Source organism: Oenanthe melanoleuca, chromosome 8 (assembly GCF_029582105.1).
Source record: "Oenanthe melanoleuca isolate GR-GAL-2019-014 chromosome 8, OMel1.0, whole genome shotgun sequence".
Taxonomy (NCBI): Eukaryota; Metazoa; Chordata; class Aves; order Passeriformes; family Muscicapidae; genus Oenanthe; species Oenanthe melanoleuca.
Genome location: NC_079342.1, coordinates 19912326 through 19928316, shown reverse-complemented (window position 1 = coordinate 19928316; position 15991 = coordinate 19912326). Strand labels below are relative to the sequence as shown.

Sequence of the window (15991 nt, the reverse complement as noted above, 5' to 3'; positions counted from 1 at the left end):
GCTCTTTGTCTAATGAGATTACACCTGGGAACAGAATATTTTACCCTTGATGAAATTTTGAGGTGTAGTTTTAGACAAAGGTTTTTCATATTGTGATTTTGAGAAAAACAGTTTCTCAAAAAAACGCCCGAGCATTGTACCAGCTGAAAAAGAAGATTGTTCATCTGCAGAGAATTTAGAACCTTGAGTGTGAGGTGAGGCAAAAGAAAGGTAGGATAAAAAGGTTCTAAGGATGAGAGATGATTATGATACAATGATCATAATGATGATAAGATGATGAGGAGCTGTGGCAATCTAACTCAGAAATGTTATTGGTGGGTTAGAAGAGACATAAGTCTCCCAAAGTGGAGAAAAGCATCTTTTTTTGCTTACGTTTCTCTCTTAGAAAAGGGAATGTTGACAGAAACTTGCTTTTGAATGTTGATGCAATTTTAAGTTGCTACTGTCTCCAGCTGTCCACCTTTCCTCTCAGCAGTAGTTCCCTGTATCACTGGGAAGTGGGATGGAAAGTGTGGGAGCCCTGATGTGCCCCCCTCACATTGCCCACAGCAAGGGCAGGTGCAGCACTGCTGGGATGGGGGGACTCCACTGGCTGCAGGAAACCGTGGCAGAAGTCATCTTTGTTGTCTTGATCCACTCCTGCAAGATGGATTGAAGAACATCTGTCTTCACTCTGAAGTCCTTATTTATTTATCTATGTATTTATTTATTTATTTATGTCCCCAGATTTAGCCATATTGGCAGTTCATTGTCTCACCTCATTCTCACTTAATCTGATTATTTTCTCATTTCTGTTCAATGTTCATTTTCAGCATAGTTGTTGTGGGTTTTGTTTTTAACTCAGAAAAACCTTGTCTCATCCATACTAAGACTCTTTGATCTAGTTCATGTTGTACCTCCCTGAGTTTTTATGTGAATGTTATGATTTTGTGAGCTGCTGCCTCTCAAATAGAAGATGCCCATGACATTTTTCTGTGTTTCAGCCCCTCAGAATAGGTACAAATCATGTCAAATGCTGCCCTGATGTTTCAATGAACTTACAATAACAAACTGGATCTCCTGACAGTCCAATACCTGCATTTAATGAATGCTTGCACACCCTGAACTGTCTCCAGTGGTTCTTGACTGCTTTCCTAGAACAGCAGTCCATGACTTTATGATAAGGAGAGTTGGATATTGGTTACATGGTCTCTGCATACAGCCAAAAAGACTGCGAACATTGTGGTGGAAGTCTTGAATTTCTGTTGGCTTTCTCTTGGCGCACCTTGTCACTTCCAAAATCAAGCACTTGCTGAATCTTCCCAGGGATTAATAAGCAGAGATGATACTTTATCCCCTTCTGCTGGAAAACCTTGTGTTTCTGCCCTAAAACATCCAGCTATTAGGGTACTGGTTCTTTAATTGCCAACCTCATCAAACCAGTGCTGGCAAAGGACCATTTTTCTCACTATTTTCTTCCACTGAGCAGAAGGAAGGGAAGGATCCTACAGAGAAGTCTTGTGGTGTTGGACAGTTGTGTAGAGCTCATGAAAGCTGTGCTAACAGCAGCTGACCTGATTAAAAAAAGAAAAAAACATCAGTTCTCCTTGCAATGAGTGCTGTAAAAGGCACTGGGGTTGGTTGTGCTTCCCCACATGGCCCAAAATCGAGGCTGTGGTGTTGCCCAGCTGATGGCTGAGGCAAATGTGTCATCTTGAAAGTGAGGGAGTAGTAAAGCAAGTGCATTGGCAATGTGGTGAGCAGATTCTGGCTACAATCTAGATCCTCTTCAAACTTTGAAAGGTTAAAAAGAACCTCGTTTTCTGTTTCATTCCAAAGAGGCTAATGCTAAATAACCATTCCCAGAGGCATACAGCTGTGTCTTCCAAAATTTCATTTTCATAGTGCTCTGCAAAAATAGTGTGACTGGAGCTCTGCTGCAGATTCCTTGGGGTGTCCACTGTACCTTTCTGCTGTGACATTCTGACAGTATCATAATGCTTCCATCTTTTTTTGCTTTCCAGAACATAACTTGCCTCTGGCAAATACTGCAGAGTTTTATTTACCACTGTACCCCATTTCCTCCTCCGTGCTTTGTAGTCTGTGACTGCTGAAGGAAGAGAGCTATCCTGTTTACAAACACACTTATTACCTTGTATTTCACCACAATAAATTCTCTCAGGTTTTTCCTCATCCATATGCTGCTGTTCAGCTTGCTTGGCATCTTATTGCCATCTACCACTATATTTATTGTCTTTTCTCCCAGTTCTGTGTTACCAGCAAGTGTGATTATTTTTACTGCAGTCTTTTTTCCAGTTATTTCTCCTATAGCATGAAAGATGACTTTGTTTACTAATCCTTTCAGCAATTGACTTGTGCTGAAAGCATCACTTAATATCACCCCTTAAGTAGGGTCTTTGCTCTTCAGAGTAGTGAACATGATTGTGTGCTGGAATTTCTACCATCCCATCTCAGGTGAGCAACTGGCTCCCTCCACACAAAACACAGTGTTTTGTTTCTTTGTTACTTAAGAGGGATTTGGGTTCATTAATGTCTAGATAGCCTTTGGAAGGTAAAACTGCATTCTAGCAACTGAGAATACCTGACTGAAGGGTCATTAAGTATATCAGATTTTTTTTAAAGTTCAGTTAAGCATGTAGTCAACCTTGGATATGAAATTGAAGAATTAACATGTGAGGAATGCTTCTGCCTTGTAAAACACGTGAAATGGATAACATAATAAGTTTTAGGTTCTTTTTCCCCTTTTCTGCAAGAAACACAAAAACAGTAAGCAGTAGGTTTCACAGCATTTTGCCAATGTGTTTATTGGGGTTTATTGGAGCTTCTGCTGTCTGCATAGTTCTCTAGATCTACACTGTCTAGAAATTCTTTCCAGTTTATTACCTGAAAATTATTAGCTGAATTGTACTGAACTTAATTAAAAGTGTTCATAAATGGCATTTGGCTCATTACACTTTATCCCTTTCTCCCCCAAGAAATGTAAGCACTTTAATAGTCCTCTAAATGGAAAGAAAGTATTTTTGAAATGAGATCATTGTAATCAGAAACCAAGGTAATGGGAATTTGATTTCTGGGTTTTTTTAGGATGATTTGCCTCAGACAAGAAAACCTTCAGATAATGTGCCCTTAACCATGAATGAGCTACGGAGCAGGTATGGAGTTTTCTCTGACTAAGACAAAACAGTCATACTCTATATTTCCCTTTACATTTAGCTAAAAATTTCTCTTCCCATTTTGAGCTTTGTCTTATATTGTACAGGGAAAAGGTTTCAGGAGGTGTTACTCATGCTAAACTTTCTCACCTAAAAGCAAAATACAGTTAAATATAATTATGCCTTTGATGTTGTTTGGCACTATGTTAGTATAGTCTTCATAAAACCTGGGATTTGGAACTGGACTTGGCTGTAAAAATTATTCTTGGACAGAAGTTTTTGGAATTTATCAACCAGAGAGCAAATGTCACTTAAAATAATCACTTGGTTAGTTTTTTTCATAAAACTATAGGAGTGCAAAAATAAATTTAAGTTTATTTAGTAATATGGTTTGAGGCTTGGTTTTATGGATTTTTTTTTCTCCAGATATTTGGAAAAGAGTTTTCCAAAAATTGCAGCAAATTTATATGGTATAGTTTTAGTGATTCAGCATGCTGTATTTCGGAAGCTGTCTTGGAAACCTGAGACCTTAAAAACCTGGTTTATGTACATTAATTACTCTGTGTATTCCTCACATACCTGACCAGGGTTTTATTGGAAAAATTTACTTATAAGATACCACTTAGATTTTGAGGACTTCTGTAATAGAAGTTATCAATGTTGATGTTTCTATGTGTATGCACTCAGTATTTTATACAATGTTTTGGGTGCCTATTGGAGGAACTAAGTACTGGAAATCTTTTTTGGGCTCCTATGGCTTTTCTGGTTTTCTTTATATTAAGGGAGAAGTCCTAGAACTGTGATGCTATATTTGAGATGTTGCCATTAGAAAAGGCTTTATTTTGATAATTAAATGTCACACACCGTTTTCTAACAAAGGCACCCCAAATCACCACTGTATACCCCTGAAAGGAGGGTATTTTAATATGGGTACCATAACATATTCTACTTGGAATGTATAAGCTTCAAAAAGTTCAATTATGATTTACTGGCTTCTTTAAAAATCTCTGTGATTTGTCATCTCCTCTGTGCAAGGGATTACTCCCAATTTCCATGTGGTTGTGAGGCTGCTGCTGCAGTTGTGTTTCCTGTACCTGTGCTCACTCCTGTATCCTGTGTAGCCTTTCTGCTCCCTTATCCTTTGCCCTGACAGCTGGGGCAATTAAATTGTGTAGGATGTGTTTGTGAGAGAGAAAGTGCAAGTGTTTGTTTTGAGTCAGCTTTGGGACTTTGGACTTGGAGATTTATGCTGAAACTGCAGACCATGGAAAAATCCTCCTAATACTCCAGAATCCTGAAGTGATGGGATATGAAGTGTGGCACTCAGGTTGTGCTCCTTGGGTTTAGAGGCCAGCAGCAGTGGGGGTGAGACATGAAGGCCTCGAGGACAGTCAGATTGCTGAGTGTTTGCACAGAGCTCCTAAACAGGATACAAGGACAGAGACAGAGTTCATGGAAGGACAGGGCACTGTCGACCAAATGCTGGCTGTAAAGTAGATGGATGATTGAAAACCGCTGGGAGTAAGGAAAAGGTCTGTGTTTTGTGAAATATTTAGTATATGATTCACTCAGAAAAGAACTTCTGGGACTCTTAAAGGAGATGTATGAGGGAACAAAAGCATATGACAGGTATTTCAGAGCAGGGAGTTGCGTGCAGAAATCCTGCTGTTAATATGATTTGTGAGTGTAATTCCCAGATTGCTTAGCTTGGGCTGTCAGCTGGTTTCCAGTTGAGACAGGAGAGGGAATCTTCCCTAACTTGGCTGTAGTTTTGTTCAGGTATCTCATACACAAGGGCTGGCTAATGGAAATACATGAAAACACATACCCCTCCAAAAAGTGAAGGGAAAATTAAGCCTTTTTATAAGTCTTTGTCAGTACCAGAATAAGGAACTTGCAGAAGTTACTGTTGGTTATTGAGTCTTTACTGCAATGATAGTGTTGGATTTTGAGTGTGTCTGGGTAAAGTCAGCTTTTATAAGAATAGGCAAGCCCAAGGCTTGCTGGAAATGGATTCCAAGGAAAAGAGTGTCAGAGCTGTTTGTTGTATAGTTACAAGTTCTGTGCCTGCTTGTTGTCCTGAGAATTCTGCATCAGAAGTGAGGTACCACAAACTGCAGGAAGGAGGAGGTGAAACTGCAGTTGTTGATGAGTCCCCAGGGGACTGGCTTGTCTACATTTGGCACAGGCCTGTCTAACTTCTCTATTGATTTTGGTTGGTTTCTTTGTGTCCAAACTGTGAAGCAGTTAACTTGAGATGATAAACAGGTTTAAATTTGCTCTATGCCATTGACTAACCTTAAATGATGGAGCCTTTTTGAGTAAGTGTGAAAGTGACATTCCTCCATTTTAATACTGTAGCCACACAAGAGGTCTTGTTTTATTTGGTGTAGGTTGGCATCACCCTAATATTTGAAAGTAAGAGGTTTAAAAGCAAAAACTGTTCCTTCTTTTTTTTTTTTTCTATGGGACAGCAGAATCTTAGAGATGTGAATTTAGAAAACTGATCCTGCATCTTCCTTGTCTTCCCCCTTCCCCTTGTTCTTCAAATGAAAGCCTTGTATTTTGGTGCAGCTGGATACATGTATTCATGGGTTTGGCATAAGGTTTCTTTCAATTTTGTCACATGTTGGCTGATACTTACTTGAGGATAAAGTTTTAAGTACTGGTTTGATTGCAGAAGACACTATCATTAATAAATGACATGAATACAAGAAGTTATAAAGCTTCCTTGTGAAATGTAATCGATTTCCTAAGTGAAGATGGTCACCTTAAACTTCACATTTCCCGTTTCATTTCCCAGACAGAGAACATTTGCAAAAGCTGGAGATAACTCAGTCCTAATTTTTAAGTGTCTTAACTGCCTAAATCTCTGAGCAGATGTGAAAAATGTCATCTCAGTTGTAATTTTTTTCTGATGATTTTTGAGCTTCTTGTTTCATGCTTTATTACAGAGAAATTGCTCATTTAATTATATGACACAAACCTTTGTTTTGAAAGTATCAAGAGGAAGCAGATAGTCATGATGTTTAGATATAAACTATTCAGACTTGTCAGTGTTTTGTAATGATTTGCAGAGTATAAATTTCACTTCATAGATCTAGGGAATAATTTCTCAAAGCTACTGAAAGATGAGCCTGTATTTGTGTTTAGTATTAAAACAGTGACACAGAAGATGGGGTGGAGAGGGAACTCTGGATTGCCACTATATCAGAATGTATTTGGTAGAAAACTTAATCCAAGATGCCTCTGATAGAGCACTTTACAGCTGCAACCACAGTAATTTAATATCCCCCTGATAGATTGTCTTCATATTGAAATAGCTGCTTGTGGTTACAATTTCACCTTCAAAGGACACAAAAATCCTACTGTGTTGCTCTTGCCCAGTCACACAACTTGCAAAAATACAGCAAAATTATTGCAGGTTCTCTGAGAACTAATTCTATTTGGGGGTCATTACAAAGTGTTTTCAGATAAGTGGGGGAGGATTTGTGTGAATGAATGACATGGTGGGGGAGTTCCCATTTCTTAAAAGTAGCTGCAGTGCAGTTTTTATTTGGGTTTGTGGAAGGTGATTGTGCTAAGTAGCTCTACATTGGTATTTCTGCTGGTTTTGTGCTGCTGGTTCCTCTTCCATATCTTGATTTGATCATTGTTTCTTATCTTCTTTCCTCTGACAGTCCTCAAGTGCAGCAGAATGCTCCTGTTCACTTGGATAATGGTGAATGTTGGTCTAGTCCTGCAGCTGTGTACAAAGAGAAGCCTCACAGAGCAGTCTTGGAGGAGACTTTTGCAAAAATATATAGAAGCATGCACCAAAAAACTGCTGGTGCTGTTTCAGAGCACAAAACACATTCCTGAAAGCAGCTCACCTGAAAATGCACAGTATTTGTAACAATATTTAGTATTTGTAACTAAACCTATTTTTATATAACAATATTTGTACTCTATTTTTTCAGGTGTCTTTATGGTTAGGCAGGGTTTTGGAGAAATGGGGATTTGGCCTGGGCTGAAAAAAGGAAATAATTAACATTCACCCACAAAAAAAGAAGCAAATAATCCCTAACAAAAAATCCCCTCCACAGTTAAGCAAGATGGTGTTGCTCCTTTGAGACTCTGAACACAGAGTGTTTGAAGACCAATAGGTCTGTCTGATGTCAACTCAGGGGTTTCAGCTGCAGCCAGTTCTCAATGAATATCAAAATCTATTTAGCAATTTAAACAGAATTGGTTGAAGAAGCAGTATGTCCTGGTGGTCAGAGAGGGGATCTAAAGGGGAAGGTGAATGTGAGTGTTGGTTTAAAAGTGACCCACCTAGCACAAAGAGAATTTTTTTCTAGACAATTACCTTTGAATTGTTTATTTTGAAGAACAGTACAAATTCTGGTACTGCAAGACCCATAGGGATGTATTTGAAGTGGTTTTGAGCACCTTTAGCCACAGGTGTTCTAATACTCTGAGATTTCAAAATAAAACCACCCAGCCCAGCAGCCTTTGTGTGAGATGAAAGGTCATCTTCACACAGCTTTTGCATTTGAAAGCTTCCATGTTCTCCTAAATGCAGCCATGACATTTGCCAATACACTTGTCATTTTAAAAATATGAATAAGAAAGGACTGTGCAGGGGGAAAGACCAGAGCTAGTCAGCAAGCTCCTTGTGTTCTGTACAGGCCTTCTGAAATTCCTGCATCACAATCCCACCTAATTTGGAGCCTGTCCTTCCGGGTCTGCTGGGATCCTGTTGGCAGCAATCACTTCGTTTTTGCTAAAGGCCACCAAATGTTCATCAGCAGTTCGATGCTTTCCCCAGGGATGGAACCTTTTCAGCCTTGCACTGAGCAGATCCCACATTAGCAGACCAGGGCAAATTGCCCATCCATTGAAAAGCTGAATGTTTTAAAAGGGCAAGAGTGTCCATCTCCTGCTTCCCCCCAGAATGCAGAAAGAACAAATGCCTGTTCTGGCTGCCTCCCTCTCTGAGCAAACAGAGGCAGCTCCACCGATGCCATTTTACCTGTTGTGATTAGATAGAGGATAAAGCTAGCAGTACAGATGGCACAACATATGACTGGAACCTGCCAGCATGCCTGCATAAACAAAAAGTTGGTCTATTCTGCCTTGCCTCCTTTAGTGCTGAGACAACATAATTGATTTGAGAAAGCAGTTGGTGAGCAATTCCACTGGTGGGGGAGCACGTGGAGGGGCTGTGTGCTGCTGTTTCAGGCAAGGGCACTCTCAGAGGAAGTGTCTCACATACAGACATTTCTATTTCTTGTAACTGTTGGGCCAGTTGAAGTGGATTAACAGTGATAACTTCCTGTCCCTGCTGCCATTTAGCACATTAGTGCTTTCACAGGCCATTAGTGGCACCATCTCATGCTATGGAGAAGTGCCGAGTCACTCTGGGAGGTAGCAGGACACTTTTTTTTGCAGAAAAGCTGTGCCCAAGCTGTGTCCCTGAAGGCATGGAGGCCATGGAGGGTTGTGCTGCCAGGACCTGGTGTTCACTGGCCTCTCCAATGACCCCATATCAGTCCACAAAGGAGTAGTTTTCCTTCTGCTCAGAGGAGCAGCTGTACTGAAGTAGATAGTAGATACTAAATAGGCGGGGCAGATTCTGAGAAATACTTTCCAAGCTTTTAGTGTAAAATTAATCTGTTGAAACATGAAGGTTTTTGCAGTTTCCTGTATGTGTTTGAGCTGTAAGATTCAATGTTCTCCTGGTATCCTGCAGTTTTCATTCAATATTCTCTGTACATTCCCTCCCCAGTGTCACAGCTGAGTAAAAGTTAGTCTTCTGAAGATTGGCTGCTCCCCTTTGGCCTGATCTGGCTCTGTGACATAGAAAACCTCTTTGATTTTTCCCTCCCCAGCAATCCAGCAGATTTCAATCCCTTTTTCTTGAGTATCTGAGAAGTCCTGAATGGTGAGGAATTGTTGTGGGTTTTTCTGTATGTTTGATGAAGGACACACAAGATGAACTGAGGACATGAGGAGATTAGAAAGGTTGGGGGCCACTATAAAAAAACAAGGTGGTCCAAGGAATGGCTGGAGAATAGCTGTTTGATTCCCCTAGCTAAAAAAAGGAAGTTTATGGTAATATGGCAACCTTCAGTTCTCATAAAAGGAAAAATTTTTCAGCAAAGGTGAAAACTGGATGGAAGAAAAAAATGTCATTATTGAATTTTGACCAGTATGAATATTCTCAATGTAGCCTTCTTCTGCAGCATAATATCAAATGGAGCAGACAGACTCTGAGTATCTTTGGCCCTGCTCCAGCTGGGAGGGAGATGTGTGTTCAATGTCTCTCTGAATCAGCTGCTGCAGGAGATGTTCCTCTCCTGGGTCAGAGTCATTCCACAGCTCACACCGTGATACAGCAGAGTGCTCTCATCCCAGCACTCTGCTGGAAATCCAGTTTGGTAAATGGAAAACTTTCCTCTGGAATGTGACTTCAGACCCAGATTACTCAGGTCTGTCCCTAAAATCTTCAAGGCTTTTGTTTTCAGAAGCATTTTCCCCTTTTCCCCTTCGCTGTTTGCTCAGGTGGCCCTGCCAGCACACACAGCTCTGAGCAGGGCTGCTGCTCTCCCCTGCAGCCTGGGAGAAGTGGAGGTTCAGGCACTGAACCAGCACAGCAGCAAACTGTAATTGTTTAGTGCACCTTGCCTTCTAATACAATTTAAATCCCTTCTATCAAATGCAAATTTCTAGGTTCCCGAGTGGAGCTTTAAATAGCGTTTTCTGTGCTCATTCCTTATCTTTTGCCATCCACAAAGTTCTAGTGACAGTGGGATGGCATAATTCCACCCCCGACGTTTTAGCTCCTAAAGGAGAGCTGCCTACTCAAATCTGGCAATAATGGGCCAGATGAGGAGGGAATTGGTGCTTTTCTGTAGAGTCTGTGTCTCTCTCTTGCCCTCCCCAAATTATAACCCACGAGTGTTCTCACCAAAAGCTGTTCAGCATCCAGTGATGCTTGCAGGATGCAATCAGTGCAATATTTTAATCACTTTCATTTTAGTGAGTCAGACTCTGCTTCCTACTTGCTCCCTTCCACGTCTCCTATGAATCACTTGGTACAGTTTAGGATCTTGGGCTGGCTTCAGACAAACTACCTGCCTGTGTTCAGAAGAAATGCAAATCCTTGGCTGAGGAGTAGCTGCTTTGGAAATCACTCAGTCATTGACCTGATGTAAATTAAAGGAAAAAATGTCAAACTCTTTAATGATTTGCCTTATCTAAATTTTTGACTCAGAGGAAGAGAAGCTTGAATTGCTCCACTGAGGATAAGAAGCATAGGGATGGCTGGAGTAATGGGAACAGGTAGGAGCAGCTTTGTAAGATAGATGGGGAACAGTGTTTATGCTCTAAAGCTGAGCAGCTTGGAAAGTGATGAGGGCTGTTCTTTAGATTGTGCATCACATGTTTGAGTTTGACTATTACTTCAGAGGCTGCCAAAATTGTCAGGGGAGAAAGAAATCTACCTGGAGATGCTGGGAATCTATTTTCAGGGCAAAATAACAGAACATTTAGCTCAGCTCAGTCTTAAATAGTCTTTTCCAAACTCCTTCTCATTGTTACCTCAGCTGTAAAATGGGGAGTTTGTGCTCTGTTGAAGCTTAATTAAATGACTGTGAAGTGCTTTGGGATCCTGAGGTGAATGTTAAAGAAATTATTTTATGGAAGCCTGGCTGAAAAGTCCCATCTCATCTCCAGGTTACTAAAAAGGCTTTATTTTAATTTTCCCAGGTTTATTATGTTTTAATCAGATAATTATTAAACAAATCTTAATCAGATTTAATAGATTTCTATCTTGATCAGGGAGGGCTAGAAAAGATAATAAGCTGCTTTACTACATGTGCTCTTATGAGCTAATCTTTGCAGTTGGTATCTTGCTCATCTTCTGTCTCCTGCATGATCCAGGTTCATATCCTCACTCTGATTGTACTTATGATATCTTTTTTACATTATTTTAAATATAAATTATTTTTTTCATCCTGGTGTCTTAGTGCTGTTAGCTCTGTGTACCAACCAGCATTGTTAACATCTCTCACAACATTTATCCTCATCCTCTCCCCAGGAACAAAGGGTGCAACATGACAGTGGAAAATTTTGTGTGGTGTGCCATGGTTTTGTCAGATAAAGCTGGAAGGAATCTCTGACTTCTCACTCCATGTGCAAGGAATCATTTGGTACATAATTCTGCTCTTCCCAATTTTTAAGCTTGAAATGTTTTCTGAAACACTGAACTATGCAAAATATTCTCAGCCTTTTAGCAGCGGTCTCTTGCTGTATAAATCTGGTAATGTGGAATCTCTGGGTCATAGGAAAGGCCATGGTGTTAATTACTTCAGTGGTCATGCAGTGATCATTATCAGGATGCTGAGAATTTCTCATGAGGTTTGTTTAGTATTCAAGGAATTTGAGGAAACTCAAATCAGTGAAATTGAGCCTCTTGGTTCCAGTGAGAACACTTGAAGCTGAGAGAGGACACTTCTAGGGCTGGTCTTGATGAGCTGCCTCCCTGATGGAAGGGGTGTCTGCCTTAGGTGATGTCTCTGGGAGCAGCAGAGAATTGGTCTTTGCCCAGTTCCTTTCAGTTCCAACAAATGCAGCAGCGTTGTGGGAAGTGATGGAAACCCCCAATATTCCTGTTTCCATTGCACAGCAGCTATTAAGCACAAGCCCCCTTGATTACTGTTGGCTTCTGTTGCTTTCCCCGTGGAATTCAAATCATCATCAACCAAAGCCCTTCAAAGATGTGGCTGTAGCTCCTTTTATCAGTGTTGGCTTGCCAAAGGCATGGGGTTTGTTCCCATTTTATCTTTGTGAGAAATTCTCTGAAGTGTGGTGATAATTTGTCTGGATGGCAGCATTAAGGAACTGTAATCTTTCTCTTTGCTTGATCTATGTGGAGATTGTGCTTTTTCTTCGTGTGCATTTCCCTTCAGTTCTGGGTGATTGCCTCTGGCCCAGCAGAGAACTCCCTGCAGCCTGGGCAGTGGGATCTGAGCCACCTTCTCACCTCCTCGGGAAAGGGAGTTTGCTGCTGCAAAACAACATCCCTCCTGGTTCATAAGGATTTACTGATCCTGAGGAGACAGCACAAAAATTCTGTTCTGTGGCCAGGCCTTTGCATCACCCCGTGGAGCTGATGGCATGGAATGAAGAGGGCTTCACACAGAGCAGGATGGGAGGCTGGGAGAAGGGCAGAGTGTTTTTATGCCTGGCATGCCATGAATTATGCACTTCTATACCACGAATTATCAGTGTAGGAAACAGCCTTGGCAACTCCTGAGTAACAAAAGCACCATTTACATCGCTGAGTGGTGGTGAATTCTAATGTTTGTATTTGTATTGTTGCCCTGACTGTAGCTGTAGGAACTGTTTCATTCAGGATTCCAGTAGTAAAGACTTGCTAAGAGGTTGCTTTCCCTGCCTGCCTTGTTTTCACCACAGTCATCTAGTGTTTACATACATTTTAGCCTCTGTGCCATTTTTGAAGGCTTTATTTGTCTCATTTATGTTTCTGGTTTGGATAATACTTAAATATGAAATCCATCTGGGAAACATATTGTATATTCACGTCGAGGGGTAAAAGCAGTTTTTAATTAAAATTTTATACAGCACTTGTATTTCACTTTGTCCTGTTTTATTATGAAACACTTCAATCTTCTTCCTAAAACACATATGTCTTGTGCGTTTCAAGATGTTCCTTGTTGCTCATGCAGAACCAGTTTGGGAGCTCTGTCAGCACAGTGCCATATGTTCTGGGCTTCATTTAGCTTCTCTGCCGTTTGTGGAGGCAGCAGATTGGATGGAATGCAGCTCAGCTCGGCTCCATTCTTCTCTTTGTAAACTTGTCAAGAGATAAAAAAAGCAGGGAGAAGGAAAACACTGAATAATACTCGAGTGAGTTGAATTATCAATAAGTTATGGGAACATAGCCAATCAAAATTGAGGTTTCTCGTGTATTTGAGGATTTTCCTTAATTGCAGCTTTTGCAGAGCCTATAAATTGATGCATCCCTCGGTGCTTACACCCAAAACCAGTGCTGAAGATTGAGATATAACCTGAGTCATTTGGAAATGACAAGCATGAAGTGCTCGATTTTGCATTGATCTGCTGATTTAAATTAAAAAAAAAAAAAAAAAAAAAAAAGTGAGTAGATTTCACAGAATATTCTGAGCTGGAAGGGACCCACAAGAACCATCGAGGCCAACTCTGAAGTGTGTGGCTCATACAAGGATCAAACCCTGCCCTCAGTGTTGTTTGCACCGAGCTCTGACCCCTGGAGCAGGAGCAGGTGGGTGTGTGGAGGGGTCCTGCTCCTCTTTGGTGTCTCATGGCTCTGTGAGGATAACACTCTACTGGTAAAAGAGGAAGCTCAAGAGTGAAGGTGCCTTCCTGCTAAAAAAAGCACTCACAAACCCAAAAAAGGTCATTTTTCTTACCAATCCATCCCTGTTTCTTCCCTGCCCCCATCACCTTGACCATGACCCAGTGGGTGCCATCATTCTTTGATCCATGCTGGTGTAGGCACAGCCCAGCTGGTCACTGGTGGTACCCAGGGGTTCCAGGCATTGCTCTGCCCTGCCCAGAGATTTCAGGACCACCACAGTGGCTTTGACAGAGGACCAGAGTATTTCTGTGATTCTGTAACTAAAGCTTAAAAGCAAAACCAAACCCAAAAGAATAACTGGCAAAAAAGGAATCCATATTATTCTGCTTCCCCTTTGCTGAGGTGTAAGGCTGGAGGGGAAGGGCATGAGCAGCTGCTTGATGTGGCTGTGGAGGAGTGGGGAGGGAAACTTCTGCAGCCCTGACCTGAGGTCAGTCAGAAATCACCAGCTGGAGTGACATGAGTGTGAACCTGGCTGAAGTTACAGGCAGCTCAGCCCCTGGGACTCTATTTACATATGTTTAAAACAAACAAAAGAAAGCTGCCTTTGTTCCCCAGGAAAATCTATTTACTTGGCATTCAACTCGTGTATAAGCTGGAACTTCTTTCACAGAAGTAGAAACAAAGCGACTGACATTTCTGCTTTGATGTGAGGCTGCAGCTAAGATTTGATTTTGAAATATAAGAGCAGACTGAAACTACCTCCAATTTAAAGGTGGATTTTTAATGACCTTAAAAGTTTTGAGAAGTTGTTTTTTTTTTTCCCCCTAGGGACCAGAAAAAATTATAACAGTAATCTTACTCATAGCTGTAAGTCTACAGAGACAGTGGCTGTAGGTTAATGAAAAATTGACACTGCTACTTTCTGTGCTTCCAGTAGAATATTTTTTTCTTCAAACTGAAGTGAACTATTGCACTGTGTGAGCTGGTTATGAGTCTCACATATTAAACTGGATGCTGCTTTTGTGGAAACCACAGGAGCAAGTCACAAAACAGCATTTCTGTTTGGAACACATGCTGCAGTAATTACGGTTCTTAAAACGGGTACCCTGCCTGGTCCTTCTGACAGAAATAAAGAATTGAAGAATTAAAGAAATGGAGAATTAAAGGTTAGACTAACCAGAGTGGCAGAGGAGCCATTCCCAGTGATCTCCATCCCAGTGCCTGATCCCCAGTTCTGTCAAGCAGCCCCATCACAGTCCAGCAGAGAAACCCCAGAGCAGGAACTGGGTGTTCTGTGTGCAGATGCTCCTGTTTTGCACACACGTGTCCCGCCCTGCTCCATGGCACAGGGGCTCCTTGGGGAACACCCTGTGGCTCACAGTTGTCCTAGTGCCCTCTCCAAGAGCCTCTCTGCAGACTTTTTGGGGACAGCTTGTTCCTGGGAATCAGAAATGGCACCAACTGGCCAGCTCAGGCTGACTTTGCTCCAGGCTCTGACAGCTTCATGCCTGTTTGTTGTCCTTGGCATGGAGGTGCCATCTGGCCCTGCTTGGACAGTGGGGCTGTGATCCTGCACTGCCTGGAATCCCAGCTCCTGCTGAGGAGAACTTGGGCTGTGCTGGAATGGCAGCTCTGGCAGCTCGGTGCCAGCCTGTGGCAGATGGAACACGCTTCAGTCACTCCCTGTGAGCTGTGCTGGACAGGGACACACAGGTGCTGGAATTGCCTGGGAGACAAAGGGAGGGACAGCATGAACCTGGCTTCAGCTGTGACACAGGATCCCAAGCAGGAATTAAAGAGCCACTGGATGTCTATAGCCCTCCCTGCTCCCCTCAAAGGATTTTAGACCCATACCAGTAAAAGTAGGAAGGGAATTCTAATAGGTTCTTTGGTGTATATTTATTATTATTATTATTATTATTATTGTTATTGTTATTGTTATTGTTATTGTTATTGTTATTGTTATTGTTATTGTTATTGTTGTTATTTTTATTTTGTTATTTTACTCAAAAGAGGGGGAGGGAAAATTAGAAGACAGTGCAAAAGAAAGGAAACTAAACCATGTAAATTTAGTGAGTTTATTTCTTGTCCTCCTGGGGAGCAAAAGTTCAGAAGGGTGGCACTCAGCCCACATGTGCCCTCCTCTCCCTGAGAGCCCTGATCCTACCCTGGTGGAGTTCCCTTCTGCAGGAGCACGGGGAAGGCAGTGCTCCCTGCAGGAATGAGAGCTGTGCTCCTGGTTAGGATCCACTCTAAGTGAGGAACAGGCACCTCCAGCTGCAGCTCCCCTGGGCAGGTGCCCATCTGGCCATGCCAGAGATGCTGTGGGTGCCTCTCCCTCCCTGTCCCAGTGTGAGGAACCAGAGAATTCACAGTCCCTGTTTGCTTGCTCCCCACCCTGCTAAAACGCCTGTGCTTTGATTCCTTCCCTTTGTAATAAACTGTGCCCACCACAGCGTATATTCTTTTAAATAACATTTTAAAATATTTT

General features: G+C 41.7%; 1 protein-coding gene across 4 annotated transcripts in view; it reads left to right on the top strand.

Annotated features, from left to right (window-relative positions):
* SPATA6 (spermatogenesis associated 6) overlaps nt 1–12790 on the top strand; it is a 41574-nt gene extending 28784 nt beyond the window's left edge. For 3 of the 4 annotated variants that reach the window (XM_056497950.1, XM_056497949.1, XM_056497951.1), the window contains 2 exons: nt 3085–3152; nt 6833–12790. In XM_056497950.1, the coding sequence (XP_056353925.1) occupies nt 3085–3152; nt 6833–7013 (249 nt within the window). In that variant the 3' untranslated portion in view covers nt 7014–12790. The remainder of the gene's footprint in view (nt 1–3084; nt 3153–6832) is intronic. The other variant, XM_056497952.1, reaches the window with a different exon arrangement.
* Nucleotides 12791–15991: the final 3201 nt, after the last annotated feature.